Source organism: Bos javanicus, chromosome 3 (assembly GCF_032452875.1).
Source record: "Bos javanicus breed banteng chromosome 3, ARS-OSU_banteng_1.0, whole genome shotgun sequence".
Taxonomy (NCBI): domain Eukaryota; kingdom Metazoa; phylum Chordata; class Mammalia; order Artiodactyla; family Bovidae; genus Bos; species Bos javanicus.
In genome coordinates, this window is record NC_083870.1 from 20,589,789 (window position 1) to 20,616,358 (window position 26,570).

The 26,570-nt window shown below is 44.4% G+C and overlaps 2 protein-coding genes across 2 annotated transcripts in view; both read right to left on the reverse strand.

The window, feature by feature from the left end:
• Window positions 1-557: 557 nt before the first annotated feature.
• PLEKHO1 (pleckstrin homology domain containing O1) lies at window positions 558-9,740 on the reverse strand. Its single transcript, XM_061408083.1, has 6 exons — window positions 9,520-9,740; window positions 8,687-8,833; window positions 4,164-4,304; window positions 3,189-3,293; window positions 2,713-2,814; window positions 558-1,374 (listed from the first exon to the last, which is right to left on the reverse strand). Exons 1-6 carry the CDS (start codon window positions 9,547-9,549, stop codon window positions 670-672), a joined length of 1,230 nt encoding a protein of 409 aa, XP_061264067.1. The 5' UTR covers window positions 9,550-9,740; the 3' UTR covers window positions 558-669.
• Window positions 9,741-14,880: 5,140 nt separating this feature from the next.
• VPS45 (vacuolar protein sorting 45 homolog) overlaps window positions 14,881-26,570 on the reverse strand; it is a 66,645-nt gene continuing 54,955 nt past the window's right edge. The window contains exon 15 of the mRNA XM_061408072.1: window positions 14,881-15,901. Within this exon, the coding sequence (XP_061264056.1) occupies window positions 15,814-15,901 (88 nt within the window). The 3' untranslated portion in view covers window positions 14,881-15,813. The remainder of the gene's footprint in view (window positions 15,902-26,570) is intronic.

Below are 26,570 nucleotides of genomic sequence, written 5' to 3' on the forward strand. Positions count from 1 at the left end.
CCCCTCCGTCCAGGGTTGTATCTCTGAATCGGGAAGGGTGTGAGAGATGAAGGGAAGAAACACCTCATATTAAGAAAGCTGGGCAGCTTGATCTCAATCAGAGGCTGCTAGGCATGAGAAGCCAGTGCCTGGTGAGGGCCAGGGTGGATTTTAATTGCACAAATCTTCCTTGGGGCTGGGATAAACTTCACTTCTGTGTGTGTGGACAGGTGGCACTGGCTCTGGAGTTGAGCAGCTGAAATTTCACCCTCAGACTGAAAACTTGGAATGGGACATGAGAGGCCCCCTCCCCTCCCCCTCTAAACTTAGGCGCCAAACACATGGTTGGAAGCAGCAGGTTATTCCTCACCACACCTCAGAGGGTGTGTGTGGGTCAAATGGCCAAACTGAGCCTTCATGACCCTCTCTTCATCCAGGTGAAAGCTTCTTAATATTGCTGTAGAGTTCACCTGCTCCTCATACCTGAGGCTTTAGGGCTCAGAGACAGAGGGGAAGGAAGGAAAGGAGGTTGGGAAACGAGGGCTGTAGGAGGGTCAGGCAGCAGCAAGAGCAACAAATTCGACTGTGTTTTTCTTTTTTGACTGAGGTAAATAAAAAAGCTTTTATCCTGCAACACTTGGAGATAAGAATCTGTCCACCCCCACGAGTTCCAGACTCTGGCACCGGCCTTCACATCAGGCTCTTCCGGTACTGACTGTGCTGGGTGGTCTGTCTGAGGTGGGAGTCAGGGGTCTGCAGGTCCATCTGTCTGTACAGGTCCCTCAGCTCCCTGACCTCCTGCAGCACCCTCTTCGCTTGGCTCCAATTCGATGATGCCTCTCCCAGCAGCCGCTCCGTCTCCAGCAGCAGCTGCTCTGACTCAGAATCGGGAGGAGACCGAGGGGGCTCCTTGGCCTTTCGCTTCCCATCTCCCAGTCCCTGAACCTCTGCCAGCAGCTCCTGAGTCTTCTCCAGTTTCCTGGCTACCAGGTCCTGGATCCGGGACAGCTGCCCCGGGGCGTGTGGGATGGGGGTTGGGGGGTCCTCGGCCCGTCGTTGGAGGGTGTGGGCTGGCACAGCGTCCCGCTGAGACAAGATCTCCTCCAGGGAGGCACAACGGCTTTTTTCTGTGGCGGTCAACTTCTTGGGTGCCTGTGGGGTGTAGGTGGCCCCTTTGTCTGGCTTTTCCCAAAGTCGGGGAAGGCCACTTGCCCGGTCCGAGGAGGGCTGAATACGGTCTGAGTCTGCTCTCCGCCGGCTGCCTGCTAGCTGGGCCACAGACTTATCCAGGTCGACCCGGAAGCTCTCAGCACAGGAGGTTGGCTCCTCAGGGGAAGGGTCTTCCTCCTGGATCAGGTCCAAAGTCAGCATCCCATCCGAGGTAGAGGTTGAAGCCTGGAGAGGGAGAGGGCAGGAAGGAAGGGGGTAGACTGTCATCCATGGGCATTTCAGGACTGACTGCCTGAGAGAGAAGCAAGCTGTGGTCATTTCCCTCCTCAATGTGCCTTCCCTGAATGAGAAGTCCCCACTCCTGACAGAGCCCTCTGACTTTGTTTGCTCTTTCTTATTCCTTTGATGGTGATTTGAACTTAATTCTTTCATTCTTCTGTGATTTAAAGTAATTTCTCTGGTTGCCCATATTTTCCACTTTACCACGCGCTTCCCCTTACAGTGTCTTCTCCTTCCGTGTTGTGGACTCGCAGCATCAACTGGGTCTGACACACACAGGATGCCTTGCATGGCAGGGCAACTTTTCTTCTCTTCTGTATCCTCTGAGCCACACATCTCAACCCCCTCTGCTATTTGGACCTCAGAACCCCTTGCCTTTAGATAAAACTTGTTCTATTTCCAGAATACTGTAATTTTTTACAGGGTAAAATACTGTAATTTTTTAAAAGATAAAAAAGTAATACTTTAAAAAAGTTATTCAACACCTCACATGTATTGATACACATGTTATTTCAATCATTCCTCACAGCAGCCCTTCACATGGGCACGATTATGCCCCACTTTACAGCTGGAGGTGGGCAGCTTCAGCAAAGCTGATTCCAACCCAGCTTTGTCTGATTGCAAAGCCCTCACTCTTTCTACTATACCTGAGTGCCTCATTCCCTAGAGACTTTGAGCTCGGACAAGTGAAAGAAAATCCTTGCTCCCCTAAATGCCTGCAATATGTAATGCTCTTACCTGTCAGGATAGCTAGCCACCAGACATCAGTTTACATTGCCTCGTAGTATTCATCTCTTCTATTTCTCACTTTCCTTGTGAGTGTATCTCATTCTCCTCAAAGGATGCTAAATCTATTAGGCATCCGTGTGTGCTAAGTCGCTTCAGTCATGTCTGACTCTTTGCGACCCCATGGACTGTAGCCGTGCAGGCTCCTCTGTCCATGGGATTCTCCAGGCAAGAATACTGGAGTGGGCTGCCATACCCTCCTCCAGGGGATCTTCCAGACCCAGGTATCAAACCCATATCTTCTGCATTGGCAGGTGGGTTCCTTACCACTAGGACCAACTGGAAGCCCTTATTGAGGGCACATCTTTCAAATTCACAGTAGGTACTAAATATTTTTGGTTTGGAGGAATCGAGAAAGGGAACAGGGTGAAGGGACTTTCCTAGCTTTTGACCTTGGTACACAAATGCCTCTGGTGGGCTAAGATACAGTCCCGTCTGAGATGAACTGACATGGAGTTAGCCCTTCAGCAATTTTTACTTTCTAATAGTCTTACATACCACAGCCATTAGGTGTCCCCGAGTCGGAGGGCGGCGGGAGTGCTGGATTTTTGCCCTGTCTCGAGTCGGGTGGGCGAGATAGCTGTCCTCCTCAACGGTGACCTGAAGAGCCGAACTGTGAGTCATGGGTGCTATTCAGAGACTCCTAGTCCCAGACCAGCTTCCCCTGAGGCCTGAACACGCCTGGCCTGGGAAATAACCCCCAGCTCAGGAACTGCTCCTGAGCAAATCCAAGGGCAAGGATTTATGGGACATGAAGGGGCTTCTTGGGCTTGCTCACGCGTCAGAAAGCGGGCAAACAGGAGCTGGCAGAAAAGACTTGGAAGCTAGGAGGAGAGCAGGGCTTTCCAAAGGAGATAATGCAGCGGAGCTGGTGGGGGGGGCAGCAAACGGCCCGCGCCACCCTCTTCCCTCTGTAACGGGCCACCCAGCTCCCTGTGGCTCAGCGTCCACCTCCCCACAATTACCCCCCTAACCTCATCCAAGACGCGGTTCTTGGCTCGGGTGATGGCAGAGTTGAGGGCATTGATCCATGATTCCTTCTCTTCCGGACTCACTGCCAGGAAGATCAGGTTAGGTGCCTGTGAGAAGATTCGCGTTTCAGTCAGGGTTTTTACAGAGTTGGCCTCACCTTGACAGTGAAGAAATGAGAAGTTGAACTTCATTCTCTTAGACCCAGCTCTTGGAAGGAGAGAGATTCTACTTCTGGAGTCACCTGTAACTTAAGGAAATCATCCTCTATTCCTGCAAAATGCCCTTGCTTGGAGACTGTTTTAGAAATGACCGAGGAGGAGCTCAGAAGGGTACTGGATATTAATACAGCACTAGATAATTAGAAGAGGTTTGGTGAAGGACAGGTACTAATATAAAGATCTTTAAATGTTTGAAGAAATAGAATGTGACAGGAATGGTTCAGAATTTCAACCACCTACCATGGAACAGGGAAAAGTGGCTGCTTCCCAAGAGGGGGGGTGTGTGTGTGTGTAAAGTGGCTGCTTACCAAGAGTGTGTGTGTGTGTCTGTGTGTGTGTAAAGTGGCTGCTTCCCAAGAGGGTGTGTGTAAAGTGGCTGCTTCCCAAGAGGGGTGTGTGTGTGTGTGTGTGTGTGTGTGTGTGTGTGTGTGTAAAGTGGCTGCTTCCCAAGAGGGGTGTGTGTGTGTGTGTGTGTGTAAAGTGGCTGCTTCCCAAGAGGGGTGTGTGTGTGTGTATCTGACAGAGACACAGAGAGAGACGGATGATTTTTGCGGCTGGAAAGTTTAAAGTCTGGCCTGCCAGGAAGGAAATGGCCACCATATTCTCAGATTAAATAATAAAAGCTGGTAGGAGAGCAGTAATTCAGGGCCTCTGAGTCAGAGAGCTGAGAGAGATCCCAAAGGGGAAGGTGTTCTCCTCTGGCCTCCACACTCCTGACCCAGTCCGCGTTCCAGGGCCAAGGTGGCAGGAGGAGCATACCGTGTTCCCGGGCTGTTTGGTGTGGGCAAGAGTGAACTTGCTATGATTCTTCTTGCTCCTGCTCTTTGATTTCCGGAGCTCTTCACACTTCTCATAGTCACTCAGGTCAAACACCTCTTGAATGTTTTTCTCATCTTTTACCTAGAGGAGGATTGGAGGTGAGGTGATAACGATTAAAATTACTTAGTCCCTTCTCCCAAACTGTTAGTTTAGACCTGTCTGAGAACCAGAAGAAGCCTGAGAAGGGATGGATGACAGGATAGGAAAAGGCTGTCCTACCCAAGGGTCACAGAGGCCTGATAGTTGGGGGGGACCCCAAGTCCTGATTCCTTGCATGGGTTTCCATTTAAACTCCTCTCACAACTCCCCTCAGCCAAGCTACTGTTTCTAGAACCCCAGTAGGTCTCTTCATTATGACTCCTACTGTGTCCTTCAAAGGACACCATAACAGGGCTCATACTTTAATCCTACCATTCTGAAGTAAGCAGACCTGGATGGCCCTTGATTGTCCAGAGAAGATAAAGGCAGAGCCCACATTAGGGGATTTCTGGAGAGAATGGAGGGCTGCCTCCAGCCTCCCCTTTCTTACGTGTATGTTGATGCTTTCTTACCCTCATTTAGCTCCTTCCTTAAATATATTCTATTATGATGAGACTCATCTATCTCCTTCATTTCAGGAGCTTTAGCACCACAGGGTGGAGAAGGCAATGGCACCCCACTCCAGTACTCTTGCCTGGAAAATCCCATGGACGGAGGAGCCTGGTAGGCTGCAGTCCATGGGGTCGCTAAGAGTCAGACACAACTGAAGCGACTTAGCAGCAGCAGCACCACAGGGACAGCCACCCCTGTGTTCGGTTTGTTCAGATTGGGTGAAAAATACACCTGTAGTTCCTACCACACCTTATTCCTTCCAAGGTACCATGACAACCCAATGTAGCTCCTGCAGGCTTGAGAAGCCACTGAAGTCACTCCACTGCGCTCTAGGCAAAGAGACGTTTATACCCTCCCTGGAGGACTACTTGAGAAGAGTGTTCTGCTACCTCTTCCCATGATTCCAGTTTGAGCCCTTTTAGTCAGGAAGTTCCTCCTTGTGTCTAAACTGAGCCGGAAGTGTCTAAACTGCAGGAAGCTTGTAGAATCTATCCTGCAACCGGCTCCACCCTTAGCAGCTTTATCCACCATTTGGCTCTTAACTCTCTTGCTGAATGTCTAATGAAAGACCACAACTCTGTCTATATCCTCTGACCCCACAAAGTGAGCGCCACAAAGCAAATTCCATTAAATTTCTGCCAAGGTCTGTTTTAAACCCCTCAGGGATTTCCCTCTTCTCCCCTGAGGTGTTCCCATGGCTCTGGCCCTCTGATCTGGCTTACAAGAGGAGAGAAGACTTTGTCACTGGTCCAGACGGAGGAGTCCGTGATTAGAAAACCCTTTCACCCTCTGCTACTTGCACCTGAGGTCAGAAGACCCTGGGGAATGAGCCTGTTCATGTCTTCTTGGGATGAGAGACGACAACCACCAGCACTTGTTAAAACTAAACAGACAGAAGTAGCGTCATATGTTCCTTGGATGGTATCTACCCTCCCTGACTGGAATTATTTCACAAAAGAGTCCCCACTTCACAAGTTCTGACATAGGAACTGTGAGCACGGAGGTGACTTCATCTATCTGCCTGGCTCTCTCTTCCATCCCCCAACCCATCTCTGCTCTTGTGTCTGCCCATCCTTCTGACTTGCCGCTGGACCCAGGGGACACAGGCCCATTCAGGTGAATGGCTGCTCATACACCCACCTTTGTTTGTTTCAACACGCTGTGGCTCCTCCAGGCCTCTCCCCATCCTGGCTTTGGGCTAGGAAGTGACAGGGGCCTTGAAGGATTGTGGGTGGAAGTGGACAAGATGCTGGTAAGGGGTGTCCCAGAACAATTCCCAGAAACATGGGAGCATGGATGCAGGGTGGTGCATCACTCCTCTCCCCCTCCTTCCTCAGAGCTGAGACTATCAGCAGAGGCCAGAAATCTTGGAGAGGAAAGTGCTGGGTGTGTGTATGTAGCCAGGGGAAGAGAGTTACTTGTTTCTGTTTTCCTTAGGGGAGGGGAGGGGAGGGGAAGGGAAGGGAAGGGAGGGAAGGGAAGGGAGGTATTCTGGCTTGGACATGACTGATAAGCAGCTCTGGGGAGCAGGAGACACTGACAGAGGTCAGCCCTGCATAGGGCAGGGGTAGGAGACAGGGTAAGACAAGCAGTGAGACAGTGCCCGGGGAAGATGGACAGCTCCAGGCCCCTAGTTCCCCACTGTATTTTTTTTTCCTCCATCTAATTCATACAGTCTCATTTATAATTACCACCCAGCAAGGTCAACCCTTCCTTTCCCCTGATTCTTTGTCCTTAGGCTACAGAAAGGAATTTTTCCTATGCTTGCCAAAAAAGATGCCCTGAACTCAATTTCCTCTACCATGAGGTCTCCTGAAGGTCTAGTTTCTGTTCCTGTACATCAGCCCCATGGTCAAAAGGTGCCCTTTGACTGAGAATGAGGAGAACAGTTATTAACAACAAATACAGAAGGATTTCTTTGGTTGAGGCAGTTGCAGGAAAAAGACTGGTGCAAATTCTAAGACAGAGGGTTAGGGATTTCCTTGCATTAACATGTAAATTACAGATATTATAGTACATTTTTAAAAACTCTTTAATTCTATTGGCTCTGGAGCTTTCAGGAAGGGGACAGAATACAGCCTACATCCTTGATCAGTTTCACCTTTAGTCTAGGCCTTTGAAGCATGGAAACTGGCTGCAAAGAAGAGTAATATCAATAGGCTTGTTCCCTCTTCCTATGCCTTCCTCTACAGTGGGCAGTTGGCCCCATGACTGGTCAGATGTTCCTGACTCACAGGACACCAGACATCCTAGGCGGAAGTCATTCCATTCTTTCCCCTGTCTCAGTACCCCTTCCTCCACAAATAAGGGTCCGTCACACTCTTTCATCCCCAGACTGTTTTTTAGATTGCTACAAATAAAAAAAATGTCTTGTTCCTTCTACCCTTTCCCTGATCTCATGTTTTCCCCACTGACGTGTGGGAAGTTCTCCCCGATTGCTCACTAGAGTTTCCTGCCATTATGAAGTTCAGGGAAGACAGGAGATACACATGGACACTTGCTTTAAAAAAGAAAAAAAAAAAAAAAACACCAGAAAGTCAGCAAATTGTGGGGGGGAAAAAAAACTTGGGTAGGATTTGGGGTTGGGTAGAGGTGACCCTTAAAGATAAATTCTCCTGTCAAAGTGTTTTCTCACTTCACTCCAACACCAAGTTCTCAGCTTAGTGTAAACAGCAAGGTTTAAATACCCTTAAGAGGGATCTCTTTGGCCCTGGCATAGCTTAGTTCTTTCTTAGCTGCTTCGGTAGATGTTCTGTTCAAGATGAATACTTTCTCCAGGACTGCGTGTGTGTCTTGTTTCAATACCATAAAAGGATTTATTTACCTAAATATAGTCTAAGCAGAAAGCAGAAGAGGTTAGAACTCAGGGAGGACTTCCCAGTTAGCCCCTGGTGAGGGAACTCACCCTCACCAGGCAGGGGAGGGCCATCCTACCAGGGGAACTCAGGACAGTCTCCTAGGCAATGCTGACATAGTCACAGAGATAGGGATTGGAATGACTTCTAACCCACGGAGGGGCAATTTTAGTTTCTCCACATTCCTGTGTTATTGAGTCCAAGAATTAGGGATAAAACAGAGAAGAGTTTGGATTCAATATGTGGTCTCAGGTTCCGACCCAACGTGGACTGTTTTCATTTTAACTATAGACCCAAAGACACAGAGACATGCAGGGGTTCAAAACTCCACTCTCCCTTCTGATATAATTGGTGGGGGGTGTTGGGTAGGAAGGAATGGAGAATGAGTTCCTTGCTTCTTTGTTTTTAAGTGGAGTGGGGGTGGGGAACAGAGAACATGTTAATTAAGGACACTGGCTTCAAGAGAAATAACTGCCACTTAGAAATACTCTACCTGAGGTTACGTGAGACTGCCTCTGGATGGTATGTGTGTTTTCTGTGATTTGGAGCAGCTGTACTACTGATATGACTTGCATATGTCTCTGTGAGAGACAGGAAAGGGGAGGCTAGCTGGGCTGGCGGGGCAGGAAGGAGGGAAGAATAAGCTGAACAGGGTGTTTCAGCAGCAACAGCAAAGAAAAAAGAATCCTACGGTCAGCTTGAGGCCAGGATAGGGGACAGCAGGGGACACAAGAGTTTTGGGGACATCTTGGGAGGGAGTTATCATGGCTATCAGAAAGGTATTTTCAAAGGAAAATCTTTAAATAAGATGCAACTTCTAACTCGGGTCTTCTCACTGAAGGGCGACCTTTCTCTGCAGATAAGATGGGGGTAGAGACCAACCGGACCGCTGAACTCGCTTTCGGAACAAAATGAGGAGTGAGGTAAGGGGGAGACGAGAAGTACATATAAGACCCCTTCGGAGAGAACAGGCCAGGACTATGAGAAAACTGGGTAGTTCTCGGCAAGGGCACCTACCTCCTTTTCAGAGATGTAGAGCTGGTCCCCTTTCAGCACCACGTAGCGGTTTTTCCAAATCTCCCTGAAAATCCCTTTCCCGCAGAATTTCCGGACCCAGCCGACCTTCTCAGGCGGTGCACACTGATGGTTTCCATCCTGAGGCCCCTGCCCCCGAGAGTCAGATGAGAATCGCACGGTTAGGTGGTTGCAGCTTTTTCCTCCTAGCGTTCCGTCCCCCGCGCCCTCCCGAGTCCCCGGTCCCCTCCCCGCGTCCGCCCCGCCGTAGCTGGAGTCGGGGAGCCCCGCGTTTGCTCCCCACTTCTTCAAAGCCTTTCACTCCAAGGAACTCGCGTCCCTATCGCTCCCCTCCCCCGTCTTCCAAATAAACAACTGGAATTGCCCGTGCCAGGGGTGAGGGCCGGGCTGGAGCCGAGGGGTGGCCTTCGGGGCTCCGCCGTGCCCCCCGCCCCCTCCCCCAGCTCCCCTCCACGCCGCGCCGGGGTTTACGGCATTTTATTTCTCATTGTCTTCTCGCCGCTGCAGAGCTTGGTGCCAGCGGCCAGCGGCCGCCCGCCGCCCGGGGAAGGCGAGGCCGGGGGTCGGGGCAGAAACTCAGCCAAGTTAACCCCCGGCCCAAGTAAACAAACAAAAGCCCCCGCGGTTCCTCGTCGCGGGCCCGGCGCACCGAGGCCGAAGCTAAGGGGACCGGAGACCAGGCCGGGCGGGGTGGTCGGCCCGGGGCTAGCGCGGGGTGTCCCCGGCCCCCAAGCCGGTCGCCAGCGGGTCCGACGGGGCCGGGGTCCTCGGGGCACAAAGTCAGCGGCGGCCACGGGGCGGGCGGACGTACTCACCCTCTTGGTGGAATTGTTCTTCTTCATCATTCCGGGCTGCCGGGCGGGCGCCGAGGGGCGGCCCCGCGTCGGGGGCCGAGGCCGCTTCCAGGGGGCTCCTGCCCACGGGGAGGGTGCGCAGAGGCCCCCGGCGCCGCCGCCGCTCCTCCCTCCCTCTCCCGGACTCTCCCCTTCTTTGTAGCTCCGGTTACACTAAAGGCCGGCCTCCCTCGCGCTCGCACACACACGCACGCCTGCTCCCCGCCCCTCGGCGCCCTCCATCCCGGCGCCCACGCGGCCCGGTCCCCCGAGCGCGCCCCCGCCGCCCGCCAGCCCGGCCCGGCCCGGCCGCTCCCCCGGCCCGGCGCGATGTGGGCGGCCCAGCCCGCGCCCTGCAGCTCCATCCACCCGCCCGCTGACGTTGCGAGTTCAGAATAAAGGGCGAATCGCCGAGCCGGAGAGAGTGTGCTCCCCCCACACCCTCCTTTGTTTCTGACTCACTGAGGGTGAAGAAGACAGACCTACACCCCGCCGGGGAACGGCGTCTGGGGCGGCGGGGGCACCCAGACTCGCTCTGACGGCCGGAGCGAGAGGTGGAGCCTGAGAAGACCGCCCGGGCCGACCTGCCGAGGGAGCCGGTAGGGGCCGATGGAGCGGGAGATGGAGAGACAGGCAGGTTCATAAAGACCGGCGATAACCTAGATCGAGATCTTCTCCCTCCCAAACCCCAAACAAAAACAAGAGCGTGAGCTGGGAGGGCGTGTTACCCAGGACTGGCATCCGGAATTCACACGCCCTAGGTGGTGGAGTAGTGGTCTGGGCAGGTCAACTGTTGGGGAAAAGTTTTATGCTTCGGAGGGTACCGATGTGTGGGGGCTCTCCGCTGAAGAACTTAATATTAATACACATTTCTTCCAGTTTACAAATTATTAGGCCTTATTTGAGCCTCGGGAGAATCACCCTATGTATGAGGTAGATATTATGATCTCCGTTGCATAGAGAGAAAAGTGAGATACAGAATTTGCAGACACATTGTAAGTACTGGAAGGAATAGAATTCTTGTCTCCAAAGCCTTTATCTATTAGACCAAGTGGCTTTTTTAATAAGCACCAGGTAAGGCTTAAACATCCTGCTATCTGGTGTCTCTCCCTAGTGCACTGACGTGTAAAAATTCTACCCTGTCTACCACAATGCCCAGAGGAGGCCCTGGCTGGAGGAAACTGCTGATCACTCCTAAGCCGAATCTGCCTCCGAGCCCACACACCAACATCTTGGTGACTTCCTTTTTCCCCTCAGTACACATTTAATGGGAAGAGGAGAGGGAACCTAGTTTGGGTACTGGTTTCATCACTGCTCTGTGGCCTTTGGTCAAGTCACTGAATTTCTCTGGGCCTCAGTTCCTCTGTAGGAACTGACTGCCAGTTCCACCAATAGGAAAGATAGGGGAATACATGAGATGACCCATGAAAGTCCTTTCAAAATACAGTATTGCCCTCTAGGGCTAATTACTAAATAATAATGAGCTAACGAACACACTGCCTGGCATATGGCAGGCACACAGAAACTTCCAAATGAATAAAAATCCCTGACACAGAGGAGCAGAGGAAAGGAAGAACCTCTTTTTCGGAGATGTCTCAAGGTTAAAAAAAATGTTGGTCAAATTGAGGAGTGAAGTGGTCTTGGCTTTCTCTGGTATCTGTCAAATGAAGGAGGGGTCTTCTCTTTTTTTTTTTCCAGCTCCTCCTTTCTCCCTAATCCAACAATATTCCTCTTAACCTCTTCTCATTTACATACTAATTTATTCCTCTATTTTAGACTGATATAGAAATGTATCCTTTCAAAACGCTCTCATATATAGTTTCTTTAAATCTTTAGTGCCACCTTGTGAGGTATAAATACTATTTCCACTTGGAAATGAAGAATAAATATTATTCCCCCTTGGAAAATGAGGAAACAGGGCATGGCACGTCAACCGACTTGCCCGAGTTAACACAGCAAATTACTGGCTAACTAGATTAGAATCCAGGTTTTCTGACTCCACAAAGCCTAACACATACACAGTCCCCTTCTCACCATCTCTGTTTTCCACTCTCTGTGGCAAATAGAAGGGGGAAAAGTGGAAGCAATGACATTTTATTTTGGGGGGCTCCAAAATCACTGTGGAAAGTTGACTGCAGCCATGAAATTAAAAGATGCTTGCTTCTTGGAAGGAAAGCTATGACAAACCTAGGTAGCATATTAAAAAGTAGAGACATCACTTTGGCAACAAAGGTGTGTATAGTCACAACTATGGTGTTTCCAGTAGTCATGTACAGATGTGAGAACTGGACCATAAAGAAGGCTGAGTGCTGAAGAATTGATGCTTTCAAATTGTGGTGCTGAAGAAGACTCTTGAGAGTCCCTTGGACGGCAAGGAGATCAAACCAGTCAATCCTATGGGAAGTCAACCATGAGTATTCACGGGAAGGACCAATGGTGAAGCTCTAATGTTTGGGCCATCTGATGCAAAGAGCCAACTCATTGGAAAAGACCCTGATGCTGGGAAAGATTGAGGGCAAGAGGAATAGGAGGTGATAGAGTATAAGATGGTTAGATAGCATCACCAACTCAATGGACATGAATTTGGGCAAACCCCTGGAGACAGTGAAGGACAGAGGAGCCTGGAGTGCTGCAGTCCATGGGGTTGTAGAGTCAGACAGAACTTACTGAACAACAACAACTATTTAAAAGTGATTTAAAAAAGAATGAGAAAACCCAAGGTATCGTCATAAGTGAGGAAGGAAAATGTCCCAATATACTAGTGAGAAAACTACCCTGCTTGATGTTTTGAAAGCTTGCTGGCCCAGGGAGACAGGAGTGGTTTGGACTTTTAAATAGGTTCTTGTTTATGGGGAAAAAAAAAATTAATTCATGACCTGCCTCATCTTCCTTTAGTCAGCAAATACTTGAGTACATCCTGCATGCAAGTTACTAGAGTCTGCTGTGCTGTGTCGGCAAGGAGCTGGAGCTTTGTGGAACATCAGGCAGGGGGACTGCTAAAATATCCAAACTCTCCTAAGTAATTTTCAGATTCCAGAACAGATGCTTGTGGGCTGGAGAACCTTCCCTGTCTATTTGCTCCTGAAGCTGTTACATAAATTTCTGGCTTTTCTTTCTTCATTAACCTGTACGGCTACACTCCCTCGTGTTATCATCCTGCCCTACCCTCCCTCGCTTGTCTGCTTTTGTCCGGTTCCTCATCCCTCTTTCACTAAGCCACGCTCCTCCCCTGGCCTGTTCTTTAGGCTTTACTTCTCTCCACCAGGCGAACCACGTTGTGGCACCTGAATTGGGATCTATGAATTGGGACTGTTTCCAAAGACCAATCTTTAAGTAAGAAATCTCAGGGTAGGAACTTATGGGTTCTTTTTCTCATTTTCATAGCACAGTCTCCTCAGTGAGCTTGACACTACCACACACACAAACCACAAAAATAACTCAAAATACCCCAATTTCCTTCTTTGGTGGAGATAAGATACTGGGGGTACTTATGGTGGGTTACTTCCCTAACTGCACTGCCATGGTAAGACCCAACTGTCAGTAGCTTTGTTCTTAAATTGGCTACTTTATAAGTAACTTCACTTAAAAGAGGAAGAAGGGAGCCATTAGTGGTAAGGATTGTGAATTGCTGCCTGCACATTCACAGGCCAGAAACTGTTAGCCAAACAGTTATTTAGCTAAATTCAAGCATCTTCGCTTTTGTAGAATGAATGGGACTTAGAGGTTTTGACTAGGGCATTTCAATCTCCTAGAAGGGAGGTCATTAAAAGCATATGAGACCTTAATTAAAATGTGTTTAGAGATTTCTCCAGCAGTCCAGTGGTTAAGTCTCCAAGCTTCCAATGCAGGAAGCACAGGTTTGATTCCTGGTCCCAGAACTAAGATCCCACATGCCATGTGATGTGGCCAAAAGAGTTTTTTTTTAATGATGTTTTTAAAGGGAAAAAAAGAAAGGGCCAGTAATAGTATTATCAGCTCTATAAATCTTAAATAAAAATATGAATCTTTGATCCTTAATAAATGAAGAAATGCCATCTCCTGGTATAAAACACCTTGAAGGTAGGGCTCATTTCTTAAGACTAAAATTTTCCCCTTTTTTTGGCTGTACCTTGAGACATGTGTGTGGGATCTTAGTTCCCTGACCAGGGCCCCCTGGAGTGGAAGCACAGAGGCTTAACCACTGACTGGACTGCCAGGGAAGTCCCTAGAATTTTTTTTTTTTTAATTACTTATTTTAATTGGAGGGTAATTACTTTACAATATTGTGGTGGTTTTTGCCATACATCGACATGAATCAGCCATGGGTGCACATGTGTCCCTAGACTTAATATTGCTAGCTGAGCAGGCACGATGGAAGCAGGTGAATAATGAAGAGAACGATATTAGAAAAGCGTTCTTATTCCAGAGTTATCTTGCCAAGAGAAAGGCAAGCACAGGTAATCCTGTTTGGAAAAAGGAGGTTTCTATTTGAAAAAACTATGTAACTTGTAAAATGCTGCATTTAAAACTTGTCTCCCCTAGCCTTAAAAGTAAGGCTGCCTTACTTTTTTTTTATTATTTAAAAATAAAAGAGAACAGAACTTATTAGATCTTAGCCCTTAGCTGTAATATGGACAAAAGCCTTAGGGGCTTCTCATGAGTGTATGGTGAAACAATGGCCGAGAGCTGAGCGGAGAAGGGGGAGATGGGTCCAATGACCCTTAGGCTCTTCCCTCCTACTTCTTAAACTGTTGATTAATGTAGTGGGAGGATGACAGAAATTCAGTCATTTTGTGTAGTGATTCTGTATCCCCAACTTGGAGACAGAATCCATATTATTTATACTATAAGTCAAATTTCACTGGGTGGTTTACTATGTATCAGACATTGTTCTAAGTGCTTTCTATGTATCCTCTCATCTTATTTAGTCCTTACAGTCCTATAAGGAGGAATTTAATTACTCTCTTTTTGTATTAATAGATGAGGAAACTGAACCACCAAGAGACTTAATAACATTCCCAAAGCCACATAACTGTGACACAGATTTGAGCCTAGGCTATCTGATGCTACAGAAAATTTATCAACATAAAAGGAAGGTTTAAAAATTTTATGCCAAGCACCAGGAAAGGACTGTGGTAGGATTTGAGCATACCATAATTTCCTGGTATTAATGACATTATCAATTTCCACTGCTTTCAAGAGAAGTGAAATTGACACCAGAATATATTATTTGCCTTGACATACTTTACCTATCCTTTGGGTACAGGCCATGCCTTCTCTCTGTTTGGTGTACAGCCAGCTCATGCCTCATCTCATAAATTCCCATAAATAGTTATTAACCCCAAAGAAACAAAAACAAATCACTTGTATCTTTTCATAAAATGGACTTTTATTGTCTTCATACATGGTTTCTCAGTACCACAGAAAACTGCAATTTAGGGACAAACAATTTTTGGATGGTTCTTATAGAAATATGAGTTTTCAGAAATGATTTGTGTAGAAATGTGACGTTAATGAAAAATAAAAGGGGTCAAGAGAAGAGAGTCTGTAGTATATGCATCTAATTTTTACTTTTTAAAACTCCTTTAAGCTCTAATCCTGTACTCAAGTAAGAGCCCAACAAAATTCATCAGAAACTGAAGTGATTGTGCTATCAAATACAAGGAATACATTTTTTTGAACTGATACAAATGGTTTAATTTTGTTAATCAACTCCAAATACTGTAAACATCTGTACATACATACTTTTGTTCTTACTATTCAGTTTGCCTAAATTAAGTATGAGTTCATGAGCTATTTAAAAAAATTAATTTTTATTGAAGTACAGTCCCTTTACAATGTTGTGTTAGTTTCTGCTGTACAGCAGTCAGTCAGCTATATGTATACATTATATCCCTTCGTTTTTAGTTTCTTTCCCATTTAGGTCACCACAGAGAATGGAGGAGAGCTCCCCGTGCTATAGCTGTATACAGTAGGTCCTCATTAGTTATCTATTTTATACATAGTAGTGTATATAAGTCGATCCCAATCTGCTAATTAAGGAATACACTTATTTATTTGATAAAGAAACCATGAGAAAAGTGGAGTGGAATGGGCTCAGACTTATTCTCAACTCATCACCGGGAGTCTTGGTGTCTGTGCCAACAGTTCAGGAATCAGCAGGCTACCTGGATGTGGGTTATAACAACAAGCACAAAACCCAAGGCTCTTCTCCAACATGCCTCTGGTCAGTGGAGAAAGCCTGCAGCGACGCAAGAGGGGAAGTTGCACCATTCGGCTCACCTCTCCATCACCATTTCATCTTCTGCTTGCTGACCTTGATGTAACCTGAGAGCTTTCCTTGCTTCGGCTGTGCAGTCCAGAAGCCAGAACTTCCTCTAGGAAACTGACCAGTAGACTTGAGTTACTCAAAGGGGAAAAAGAAAAAAAAGAAGAAAAAACAAAAGGCATCTCCAAAACAGAGTATCTTGCTCATAATATCTACGTAGATGAAAGGATATCATGAGTAGAACACAAGAAGCACTGGTCTGATATCTGGGTGCAGAATAGAGGCAGCAGTTGAGCATGAAAACATCTGGACTGGGAGAGCACCTTTTTGCACTTCCCCCGAGTTCTCACTGTGTTTTTAGTTTTAAACTTGCAGGATTTTTCAAGTTTGAAATTTCTAGTCTGAAATCCAGAATTTTTAAGGACAAGGCTGTACAATCTCAGAACCATATTATATCAGTACCTCTTACTTATACTCTTAAAACTGCCTCCAAACTTTTATTGTGCCTCTCATCTAGTCTTTATCCAATCTGCTATCCAAAGTGGCACCAATTTTCTAAACACAAGTTATATCCTATTGTATACTTTCTCCTCTTCTGCTTTAAAAACTTTCTTTCGCTTATAGAATCATATACAAATTAAAATCCAAGGCTCTTTATAATGTGGCCTAATAATAACTGTTATATTTATTTTGTTCTGAGAATTGGTTTAAGCTATATGTGTGTATACATATAAACAAAAAATATGTATTTATGCTATTATCCTCACTTTAAAAATGAGAGACTAAGTGACTTGAGAAGGTCACAACAGCTAAGAAGTGGCTTAGCTGGGATTCAAATCCAGCTCTCCAATCCACACAATACTCTCACTTGTCTGGTTCCATCTCTCACCAGCTATGCAGCCTATGTGCCTTTCGTTCCCAACCATTCACTGTTCCCTAAATGTGTCCTAAGCTTTCACACCTTTATGCTTTTGCTCTTATGTCCTAAGTCTTAAATGATTCACTACCCCTCCTTTGTCTGATGAAATCCCTTGTATCGTTAAGGCTGAGGATTAAAGGCCACCTTTTCTGTGAAGCCTTCCCTAACTCTCCTCCATGCTGAACTAGTCACCGCCATCATTATCACTCTGTCCTAGAGCTGTTTTAGTACCATATTATTATTAATTAGGTACTCCATACAGTATTGATGCCAAGATAGACTGTGAGTTACTTAGGGTGGGACTAAGATTTATTCATCTTAGATCTTCAGGGTTTAGCACAGAGGCTGACACTTAGTAGGGGCCCAATAAAGGTATACTGAAGCCTTCTCTGTAATACTGGAGTTTGGGAGGCAGTACTTAGAAGTATGCTGGACTCCTTCTCAGGATACAGGTCTAGTAGCAGGCAGAGGGTTGGTGAAATGATCAGGTAACTTATTATTACCACTGTTGTGGCAGTTTTAGACCTGGAAGATTCTAGGCTTAGAGAATTTAAATTCCAAACTCCTTTGCAAAAGAAGAAAATGGTGAAATAGAGGGAAAGGAGTAGAAGCTAAACTCATCTATTCATCCACTGAACACCTCTGTTAATAACGGCACCTCTGTCTAGCCTGGCTCTGGCCACTTGGCCAGGAGACACTTTGAGGTCAGAAAATAAGTGTCAGGAAATGAGGCAGCATTTTTTTTTTTTTTTTGAAAGATAACACAAGAAGTCTTTGATTAGTGACTTTTGGTAAGAATGAAACAAATATGCTGGGAAACCCTATCAAAACCTATGAGGTGATCTTTGCTTCACTTGAGACTGTGCTACATGTGCAAAGGAAAGGAGTGACCTTCCTGAAATTGTACTTAAGGATCCTGCTCTGTGGATCAACAAGACCCCACATTCTTGCCTGCAAAGAGAAAACACTCTATATCTGCTAGGCCTAATTTTGTTCCCCAGGGCTATTGTGGCTTTTTAAAAAGTATCTATTTGGGGACTTCGATGAGTCACTTCAGAATGCTTTAAAAATTATGGGTGATGAACATATTGGTATCTGTACCCCAAATTTAGACTGTTTAAAAACAACAAAACAGAATGATTTTTCTTCCCAGATTTGTTTTAAATCCATCTTACTTAAAAAGCAAACTCAAAAATCCCCTTCCCCTGTGGTACTGTAAACCCAGTCAATTCAGCTCAGTTCAATTAAATGCAGCAGTATTTACTGAGCATCCGTTATATGGTAGGCACTTGAATGAGGTGTCTATATGAACACTTGTTATGACTTCTAAACTTTAAGGGACTCTGAGTCAGAGGGATACACAATCACAAAGCAACGTGAGAGATGGGATAAACAGAGATGGCACCAGGAGCTAACCTAGTGGATCAGCACTATCACTTGTCTTGGTTTGTGCTGTCATTTTGGGCTCTATGGGTAGAAGGAAGGTGGGCAGAAAAAAGCCCTAATTTTTAAAAGTCAAACTCAAAAAATCTTGCATCACACATTGAAAAACAAGTTTCTTTACTTTTAAGTCTTTGGTAAGGGACTAGAGACTAACACAGAATTTTAAATTTTAATTACTAAAATAATTGAAAAGACTGTGTTCCTAAATAAATCTATATATTATAACAATATCTATCTATCTAAAAAAAAACAAACTGTACTCCACAGATGGAAATTACATGTGAGTTTCTTACAACAAAAACATTAAAGGAATTTAGAATCAGATCTGAAGAGTGGTATAATGGAAAAAAATGAATGGAATTTCTAGGGAGCAAGAAAACAGAATAAGACATTCTGAAAAATAATGAGAAAAAAATCCAAGATATTTGCCTTAATGGAGTAATAAGCTTCTAATTATAGCCAAATACTTAGCTGCAATATCGGAATGGGGGAGAGAAAACGACAAGATGGAACTTGTAATAGCTCAAAATACTGATTACAGTTGTCAGAGCTACTAGTATGTTTCATGTTTCTTTGCTTTTGCATATACTATTCCCTCTGTCTAGAAAGCTGTCCCATCCCTATTGCATTTTACCTAGTGGACCAATGCATCTTGTAAAACCCAACTTGCTCTCACAGTACAATGCCTCTAGGAATTTGTTTGTTTTCGTATCTATTTTCAATGTAAGCCTATGAGTTTTTGAGGTATGAGTAATACATGAATATATTCTTTCTGTAAAAGTGTTAAATAGTATACATAAAGCTCATCTTCTTTGACTCTTCTTTTCCCCATAGTCTTTCCAGAGATAACAATTTGATCAACAAATATTTATTAAGTGCCTATGTGCCAGGCACCATTTTAAAAGCTCTGAATATAGCAATAAGTGAAGTGAAAAAATTCTGCACTCATGGCATACATATTCCAATGGGGAAGGAAGGAAGATAAGCAAAATTGATAAGTAAAATGTAATAATAATAATGGTAAAAAAAATCACTTACTACATGTGAAGTACAATTCTAATGAGATAGAAACCATCCTACTTCACAATGAAATTAAGGCACAGGAATCAAGTCATATCTTGAACATGACCAAATTGGGATGCAAACCCAGATAATCTTGTTATCTTATTTAAGAGAACAAGAGTTTGTTCTTTTAACCATGATGCTACACTGCCTCTCTGTAATATGTTAGATGAAGAGAATGCTATGGAGAAAAACAAAGCAGGTTTGAAGGAGACTTGGAGGTAATGATGGTGGTGTGAGATTTTAAATCCAGTGGTCAAGGAAGACCTCACTGAGAGACTGACATTGGAACCAAGACTTGAGTAAGGCAACGGAAGACATATCTGCAGGCTTCCAAGGCCTGGTATGTTCAGGGAACAGAAAGGAGGCGGATGTAGCTGGAGTGAGGTGAATAAGGTATTGGGTGGTAAGAGATGCGATTAGAGAGATTAAGGGAAGGGGACAGAGGGGAGAGTGAAGATGAGCTCATGTGAGGCCTGGTAATAAGGATCATAAGGATTGTGATTTGTACTCTGAGTAAGATAGGAAACACCTGGAGGGTTTAGTGCAGAGATGTGACATTATGTACTTTCATAGTACTGCTATACTGAGAACACACTACACAGGGGGTTAAAGATAAGGCATCCTAATGGGAAGTGATGGTGGTACAAATCAGGCAGTTGTGATGAGAGGGTATCAGGTTCTGGACATGCTTTGAAGGGAAGGATCACAAGATTTACTGATAAATCAGCATGTAGGTGAGAGAAACAGGGGAGCCAGGAAGACAAAATTTTTGGCCTAAGCAACTAGGAGAATGGATAAGTCTGAGGGAAGATTATATTTAAGAAGAAATACTGGAAACCTGGTTTGATTACTGTTAAATATGGATGTTTATTAGACATTCAAGTAGAAGTGTCAGTTAGACAGTTGGATATATACATCTGGAGTTTGGGAGAGAAGCTCAGATTAAAAATATTGATTCTCAGGACTTCCCTGGTGGTTCAGTGGCTAGGGCTCTGGGCTCCCAGTGCAGGGGGCCCGGGTTCAATCCGTGGTCAGGGACCTAGATCCCACATGTGGCAGCCAAGGAGCCCTCTTGCTGTAACTAAGACCCAGTGCAACCAAATAAATAAATAAAAATATTTTTTTAAAATAGTGAGTCTCAATGGAGAGGTGTGTGATTTTATGTTCAGGGTACATCTGGCAATGTCTGGAAACATTTTTGGTGGCCATAACTGTGGGGCCACTGGCCTCTGGTGTGTAAAGGCCAGGGATGTTGCTGAACATCCTACAATGTACAGGACAGTTCCCCCCAACAAAGAATTATCTGTCCTCAAATACCAACAGTGCTGAGGTTGGAAAAACTCAGACTAGAGATGTAAATCTGGGAGTCATTAGAGGCTATAATTTAAAGCCATAAGACTAGCAAGGAGTGAGGTGTACACAAGAAGAGAGGGAGTCCAAGAATAGAGTTTTAGGGACTTCAAAAATAGGAAAAATGGACAAAAGAGACAGAGAAGGAATGGCAAGTGAGGTAAGAGGACTAGCAGAGTGTAGTTTCTGGAAGCTAAGTGGTAAAAGTCTTTCAAAGTGAAGGAACTGGTCAACAGTGTCAAATGCTGCTGAAATGTCAAGTAAAATGAGTACTAAAAGTTGATTCTGAGTTTAGCCACATGGAAATCCCTGGAACCACAACAAAAGTGATTTCGGGGAATGACAGGCATGAAAGGCTAAATGGAGTGGCTTAAGAGAAGAGGTAAGATTTAAAAGAAGATACAGGTTTAAGGGAATGTATAAGGAGAGGAATCAGAGGTCGTGAGTAAAAACAACTCTTGAAGAATTTTGCTATAAAAGAGAACAGAGAAATAGCATAGAACCTGGGCAGAGACAGGAGGTTAACAGAGTTTTTAAAGATGGGGAAAAAACCTAGCATGTTTCTGTGCTTCTATGAATGATCCAATAGGGTGTGAAAAACCCATTCAGGATTGAGAGAGAAGCAGGTCTGGAGCGATGCCCTAGAGAAAGTGAGGGAATGGAATCTGGTGCCCAAGTGGGAGGGCTGGGCTCAGCCAGCAGCACTCACCACTTGATGGGAGGGAAGGCGGAGGACAGCGGCAGTGTGGGAGCTGTGGGAGTTCTCCTCTAAAGACTTTTTACCTGCAAGTCCACCTCGAATAATAGCTTCTTGATCTGTGTATCCTCAATATAAAGCAGACACTGGATTAGGTATTTGCTGAATGAATACATGGATCAGATTTCTATTTTTTAAAAGAAGTTGAGACCTCAGCTTAAATGTCACCTATTGTGCTAAACTCTTCCTAAACATCCGGCAGCAATTTTATCAGGAGTAAGGGAACAAGGTGGCTTTGATATCTACGTCTGAAAATATTAAGAATCTCATACATAGAGGTCATACTGCTCTTCACTGGGTGTATACTTTACCAACTTAGAACTCATTATTTCTCAAATGCGATGTACCGTTCCCCACCACCTCCTGTCTTCAGTTATGCTGTTTTCTCAGTCCTGAATGCTCTTTCTTCCTATAGAAATCCAACTTACTCTTCAAGGTCTAGTTCAAATGCTATCTTCATGGTGAAGCATTTCCTGCTTACGCTGCCAGAATTAATTCTTTCTTTTTTGGACACATTTTATTTAACTTACATACATTAACACTTCTCAAACTTTTGTACCTAAGAACCCCTAAACAACAGAAGAGAATCAATTTATTAGTATTGAGGGTACAGTCCAAATTGGTTTACTGGCTTACATCTTTCTTTGAGGGCTGATACTTTGCTTTAAAAACACATAACAATTTTGTTATTTTTCATAAAAGGGCCTTTTAAATTTCAACATAAACATATTTTTATTTTTCACATAGGAGTTGACCAGTTAAATTACTTAATTCTACTCCTGGAATTAGAAGTCCCTCCGACTTCTAAAGAAAACAGACATCCCAAAAGATGTGTCATGCTTATTCTGTGCTTTGTGTGACTCTGGTACTAATCATATCCTAATCTGAGAAATACAGGTTTGTTTGAGTTCTCCACCTGAACCATAAGATCATTAAAGATAGGGATCTGATTTTCTTTGTATTTTAGGCCCTGTCTTGGAAAAGTACCTTATACAAAGCAGTTACTCAATAAATATCTTCCTCCCAAATAGTATAATCATAACAATCTGTCAATACCCTTGGCTCACATTTTTTTCTTGCTGCTCTGTGACTAAACCAATAGTAATAGCAACAGTAAACAAAACAAAAAACCAATAACTCAAATGTCTATGGACAGATGAATGGAGAAGCAAGCTGTGGTATATTTACACAGTAGAATGGTACACAGTACTGAAAAATGAATGAACAAGGTTACAGGGAATAGTACAGATGAATCTTAGACATATGGCCAGTGGAAAAGTATGATACAATTTTCTTTTTTAAGCTAAAAAATAAGCAAGACTAAACAACACTTGCTTATTTTATGTTTAGAAATACATGGATTAGTGATAAAAATACAACTCTCCCCATCAAAGCAAGGGAATTAAATATAAAATTTAGGATACTGTTTACTTGTTGTAGGGAGATAAGGGATATAATTGGAGCAGAACACACAGACAGATCCATGTTATTGGCAATTTCCCAGTCCTTTGGTGAAGGATCCAAGAGTATTCATTATATTTTCTAACTTATATTTACATATATTCTTGTTGTTTAGTTGCTAAACACTTTTGGGACCCCATGGACTGTAACCTACTAGGCTCCTCTGTCCGTGGGATTTCCCAGGCAAGAGTACTGGAGTGGGTTGCCATTTCCTTCTCCAGATCTTCCTGATCCAGGGATTGAAACTGTGTCTCCTGCATTGCTGGTGGATTCTTTACTGCTGAGCCACAAGGGAAACCCAAAACTACTATGTTAAGATATGCTGTTGCTAAGTCGCTTCAGTCGTGTCTGACTCTGTGCGACCCCAGAGATGGCAGCCCACTAGGCTCCTCTGTCCCTGGGATTCTCCAGGCAAGAACATTGGAGTGGGTTGCCATTTCCTTCTCCAATACATGAAAGTGAAAAGTGAAAGTGAAGTAGCTCAGTCATGTCCGACCCTTAGCAATCCCGTGGACTGCAGCCTACCAGGCTCCTCCATCCATGGGATTTTCCAGGCAAGAGTACTGGAGTGGGTTGCCATTGCCTTCTCCATGTTAAGATATAATTAAGATAAAAGCTTCTATATCTAAATGGTTTCTATACTCTGACGTTTCTCACAATCTTTAACATGCTAATGTGAATCTCTCTAGTTTCCAGGAGGATACAGTGATTTAGTTGTCCAAAAAACTTTTAAAAATATCTATCAATATCTCCCAAACAAGTTTTCTATAGAACAAACCGTGGGAAACACTCAATTTAAGATATAAAATATTTCCTTGATTATAATGAGGTTACTTTACCCCATGATACTTTCTTACAAACAATGTAACCACCACCTGTTGTAGACTACTCCTTCCCAGTTTCCACCTTAGTACCAGGACACCTGATTTATGAAAAAATAAGCAAAGCAAAACAAGTAAACAGGAGCCCTTCGTCTTACTTCCTCTCCCTCCTGTGAAGAAATAGGGAAAAACAGCAACCAATGGGATTCTGCATGTATCCAACACCTTGCATGTGTCATTCATGTGAGGAGAAAGGATTATCCTCATGGTCCATAGGACAAAAGATGGACTCCTCAAAGACTGAACTGCCTGTAACATCACTTTCATAAAGGTATGAAAGGAGATTATCATCTGAGAAGAAAGAGAGTGATAGATGTACTTTCTCACTATTGGGAACATTCAAGACCACATCAATTTGTCAGAGCAACAACTACAGAAGTAGAATGGTGACCACCATACCAAAACAAACAAACCCCCCCCCTCCCCAAACCAACAAGAAACAAAGCTCCAAACAACCTCTCTGTAGCAAGCATGGATGTTAAAGACTCTGTGAAAGTCTATTAATTATAGAGGTACCGAGTCTGGAGGTTTCAAAGGGGAAATTTTCGTGAGCAAAAATGCGTGAGCTAAAGTTTTTCCTGCACAGACCACAAAAGTCACCTGCCATTTGGCTATCTTCATAGTAAATTTTGGAGAAGGCAATGGCACCCCATTCCAGTACTCTTGCCTGGAAAATCCCATGGATGGAGGAGCCTGGTAGGCTGCAGTCCATGAGGTTGCTGAGTCAGATATGACTAAGCAACTTCATTTTCACTTTTCACTTTCCTGCATTGGAGAAGGAAATAGCAACTCACTCAGTATTTTGCCTGGAAAATCCCATGGAAGGAGGAGCCTGGTAGGCTGCAGTCCATAGGGTTGCTAGAGTCGGACACGACTGAGCAACTTCACTTTCACTTTTCACTTTCATGCATTGGAGAAGGAAATGGCAACCCACTCCAGTGTTCTTGCCTGGAGAATCCCAGGGACGGGGGAGCCTGGTGGGCTGCCGTCTATGGGGTCGCACAGAGTCGGACACGACTGGAGTGACTTAGCAGCAGCATAGTAAATTTTACCATAACCCCAGTATTGCTGGGCATAATAATAGAATTCTGCTCTTGAATTATGTTCAAGTAAGAGTTTTCAAACCAAGTGATTTGGAAGTATGGGTGACAACAGAGGTGGTGATGATGAGTATCCAGTCTTTTTTTACTTGATTTTCCCCAAATGTAATGGTAATAACAGCAGCAGCAGCAAGCAACACATATTAAGTGCTTCTCCTGTGCCAGATTTTCCTCTAATATTTTATATATATTATATCATCCAATCATTATAACAATGATATAAGGAGCTATTATTACCTCCACTTTACAGTTGAGAAAATGGAGGTACAAAAAAGTTAAATAATTTGCCTAAGGTCATACAAGTGGACACATGGCAAAACTAGGATTTATAAAAGGTATTCTGGGGACTTCCCTGATGGTCCAGTGGCTAAGACTCCGAGCTCCCGATGCAGGGGGCCTGGGTTCAATCCCTGGTCAGGGAACTAGATCCCACATGCCGCAGCTAAGACCTGATGCAGCACTCCCACCCCTCCTCCCCACCAAAAAAGGTAGTCTGGCCCTACAGCCCTTGGTTCTTTAAAAAAAAAAACAAAACTATTTATTTGGCTTTGCTGGGTCTTAGTTGTAGCATATGGGATACAGTGCCTCAATCAGAGACTGAACCCAGTTTCCCTGCATTGGGAGCTCGAAGTCTTAGCCACTGGACACCAGGGAAGTCCTTAGAGCTGTTGCTCTTAACTGCTGTGCTACACTGCCTCTTAAAAGACCAAAGGGTATCAAAAGGTGATTTATAAATAATAGGTTTCATTCAAGCCAAGGAGTTCTAATGATAATCCTAATGAAAGAACTTATGTCCTGAAAGATGCATCATTCAACTGGAGAAGTTAAATACAGTTTTGCAGGGCTGTGTAGAGGGTGTGCAACTATATACTTTACTACTTAGTAATTGCAAATGGTACCAAACTGACTTTTAAAACTCTGTGGAATATCTTAAAATTTTTCTCATCATTAAAAAACATTAAAATGCAAGTAACATAAGAAATAAAGAAGTAAATGAGTCGCTCATGTCTCACTACACAGAGTTAGCATTTTTGAGTTTTTCCTTTCATTTAAAGTTTTTTACTGTCTAACCCAACAAATCCTGAAACAAATATGCAAACACTGGATAGGGTCTTACATACTACACAAAAAGGCATAGCCTATAAACTTGCAAAAGAGAATATCCCTTTTCCTTAATGGCAAACTTCTGGTTGCAAGAAACAGAAACCCATTCAAACTAGCTCAAGCAAAATAAAAAAAGTATCCTCAGTGACATAGCGGTGGGGGTGGAGGTCTATCACTGAACCAGTGTAAGATCAGTGCCTCTTAAAGGCACTGTGGAGAGCCAGTGGGGGCTGCTTTGAAACCACACAGTATCTGCCTCTGCCTCTTATTTCTGGCTGTCTCATTTACTGGTCTCTTATTTCACACTATCTGCTGCTGCTTTTTTCTCTGCATTTGAGTTGAAATAAAATGTTTTTTAACTTTCTCTGTACAAAGTATTTTTTAAATTTGCTATTTTTAAAAATCAGGAGCAGTTAACCTTGGGGTTGGAAGGGTATGATGTGAAGGTATAAACAAAACTTTTCTGGATGGCAAATTAGTATTTAAGCATATTAAAAAAGTTAATAGTCTCTGATGCAGTAATTTCATCTCAACATTGCTAGCAGTGCATGGAATCTAGGATGACAGAAATCTGAACCTGAATTCTAGCTTTGCACTTCCTTGCTCTACGACCTAAGGCAAACTACTTAATTTTTCTCTTAATGTTCTAGTTCTTTCACTTGCAAATTGGGACCACAACAATATTACCTTCTGGATCATGAACATT

What these genes read in the sequence shown, in the direction of transcription:
- PLEKHO1 (XM_061408083.1), bottom strand. Translation starts at nt 9,549, where the DNA reads ATGATGAAGAAGAACAATTCCACCAAGAGG. An exon ending in TCTACATCTCTGAAAAGGAG is followed by an intron (nt 4,305 to 8,686) that starts GTAGGTGCCCTT and finishes ATCCTCCTCTAG; the next exon opens with GTAAAAGATGAGAAAAACAT. An exon ending in CCAAACAGCCCGGGAACACG is followed by an intron (nt 3,294 to 4,163) that starts GTATGCTCCTCC and finishes ATCTTCTCACAG; the next exon opens with GCACCTAACCTGATCTTCCT.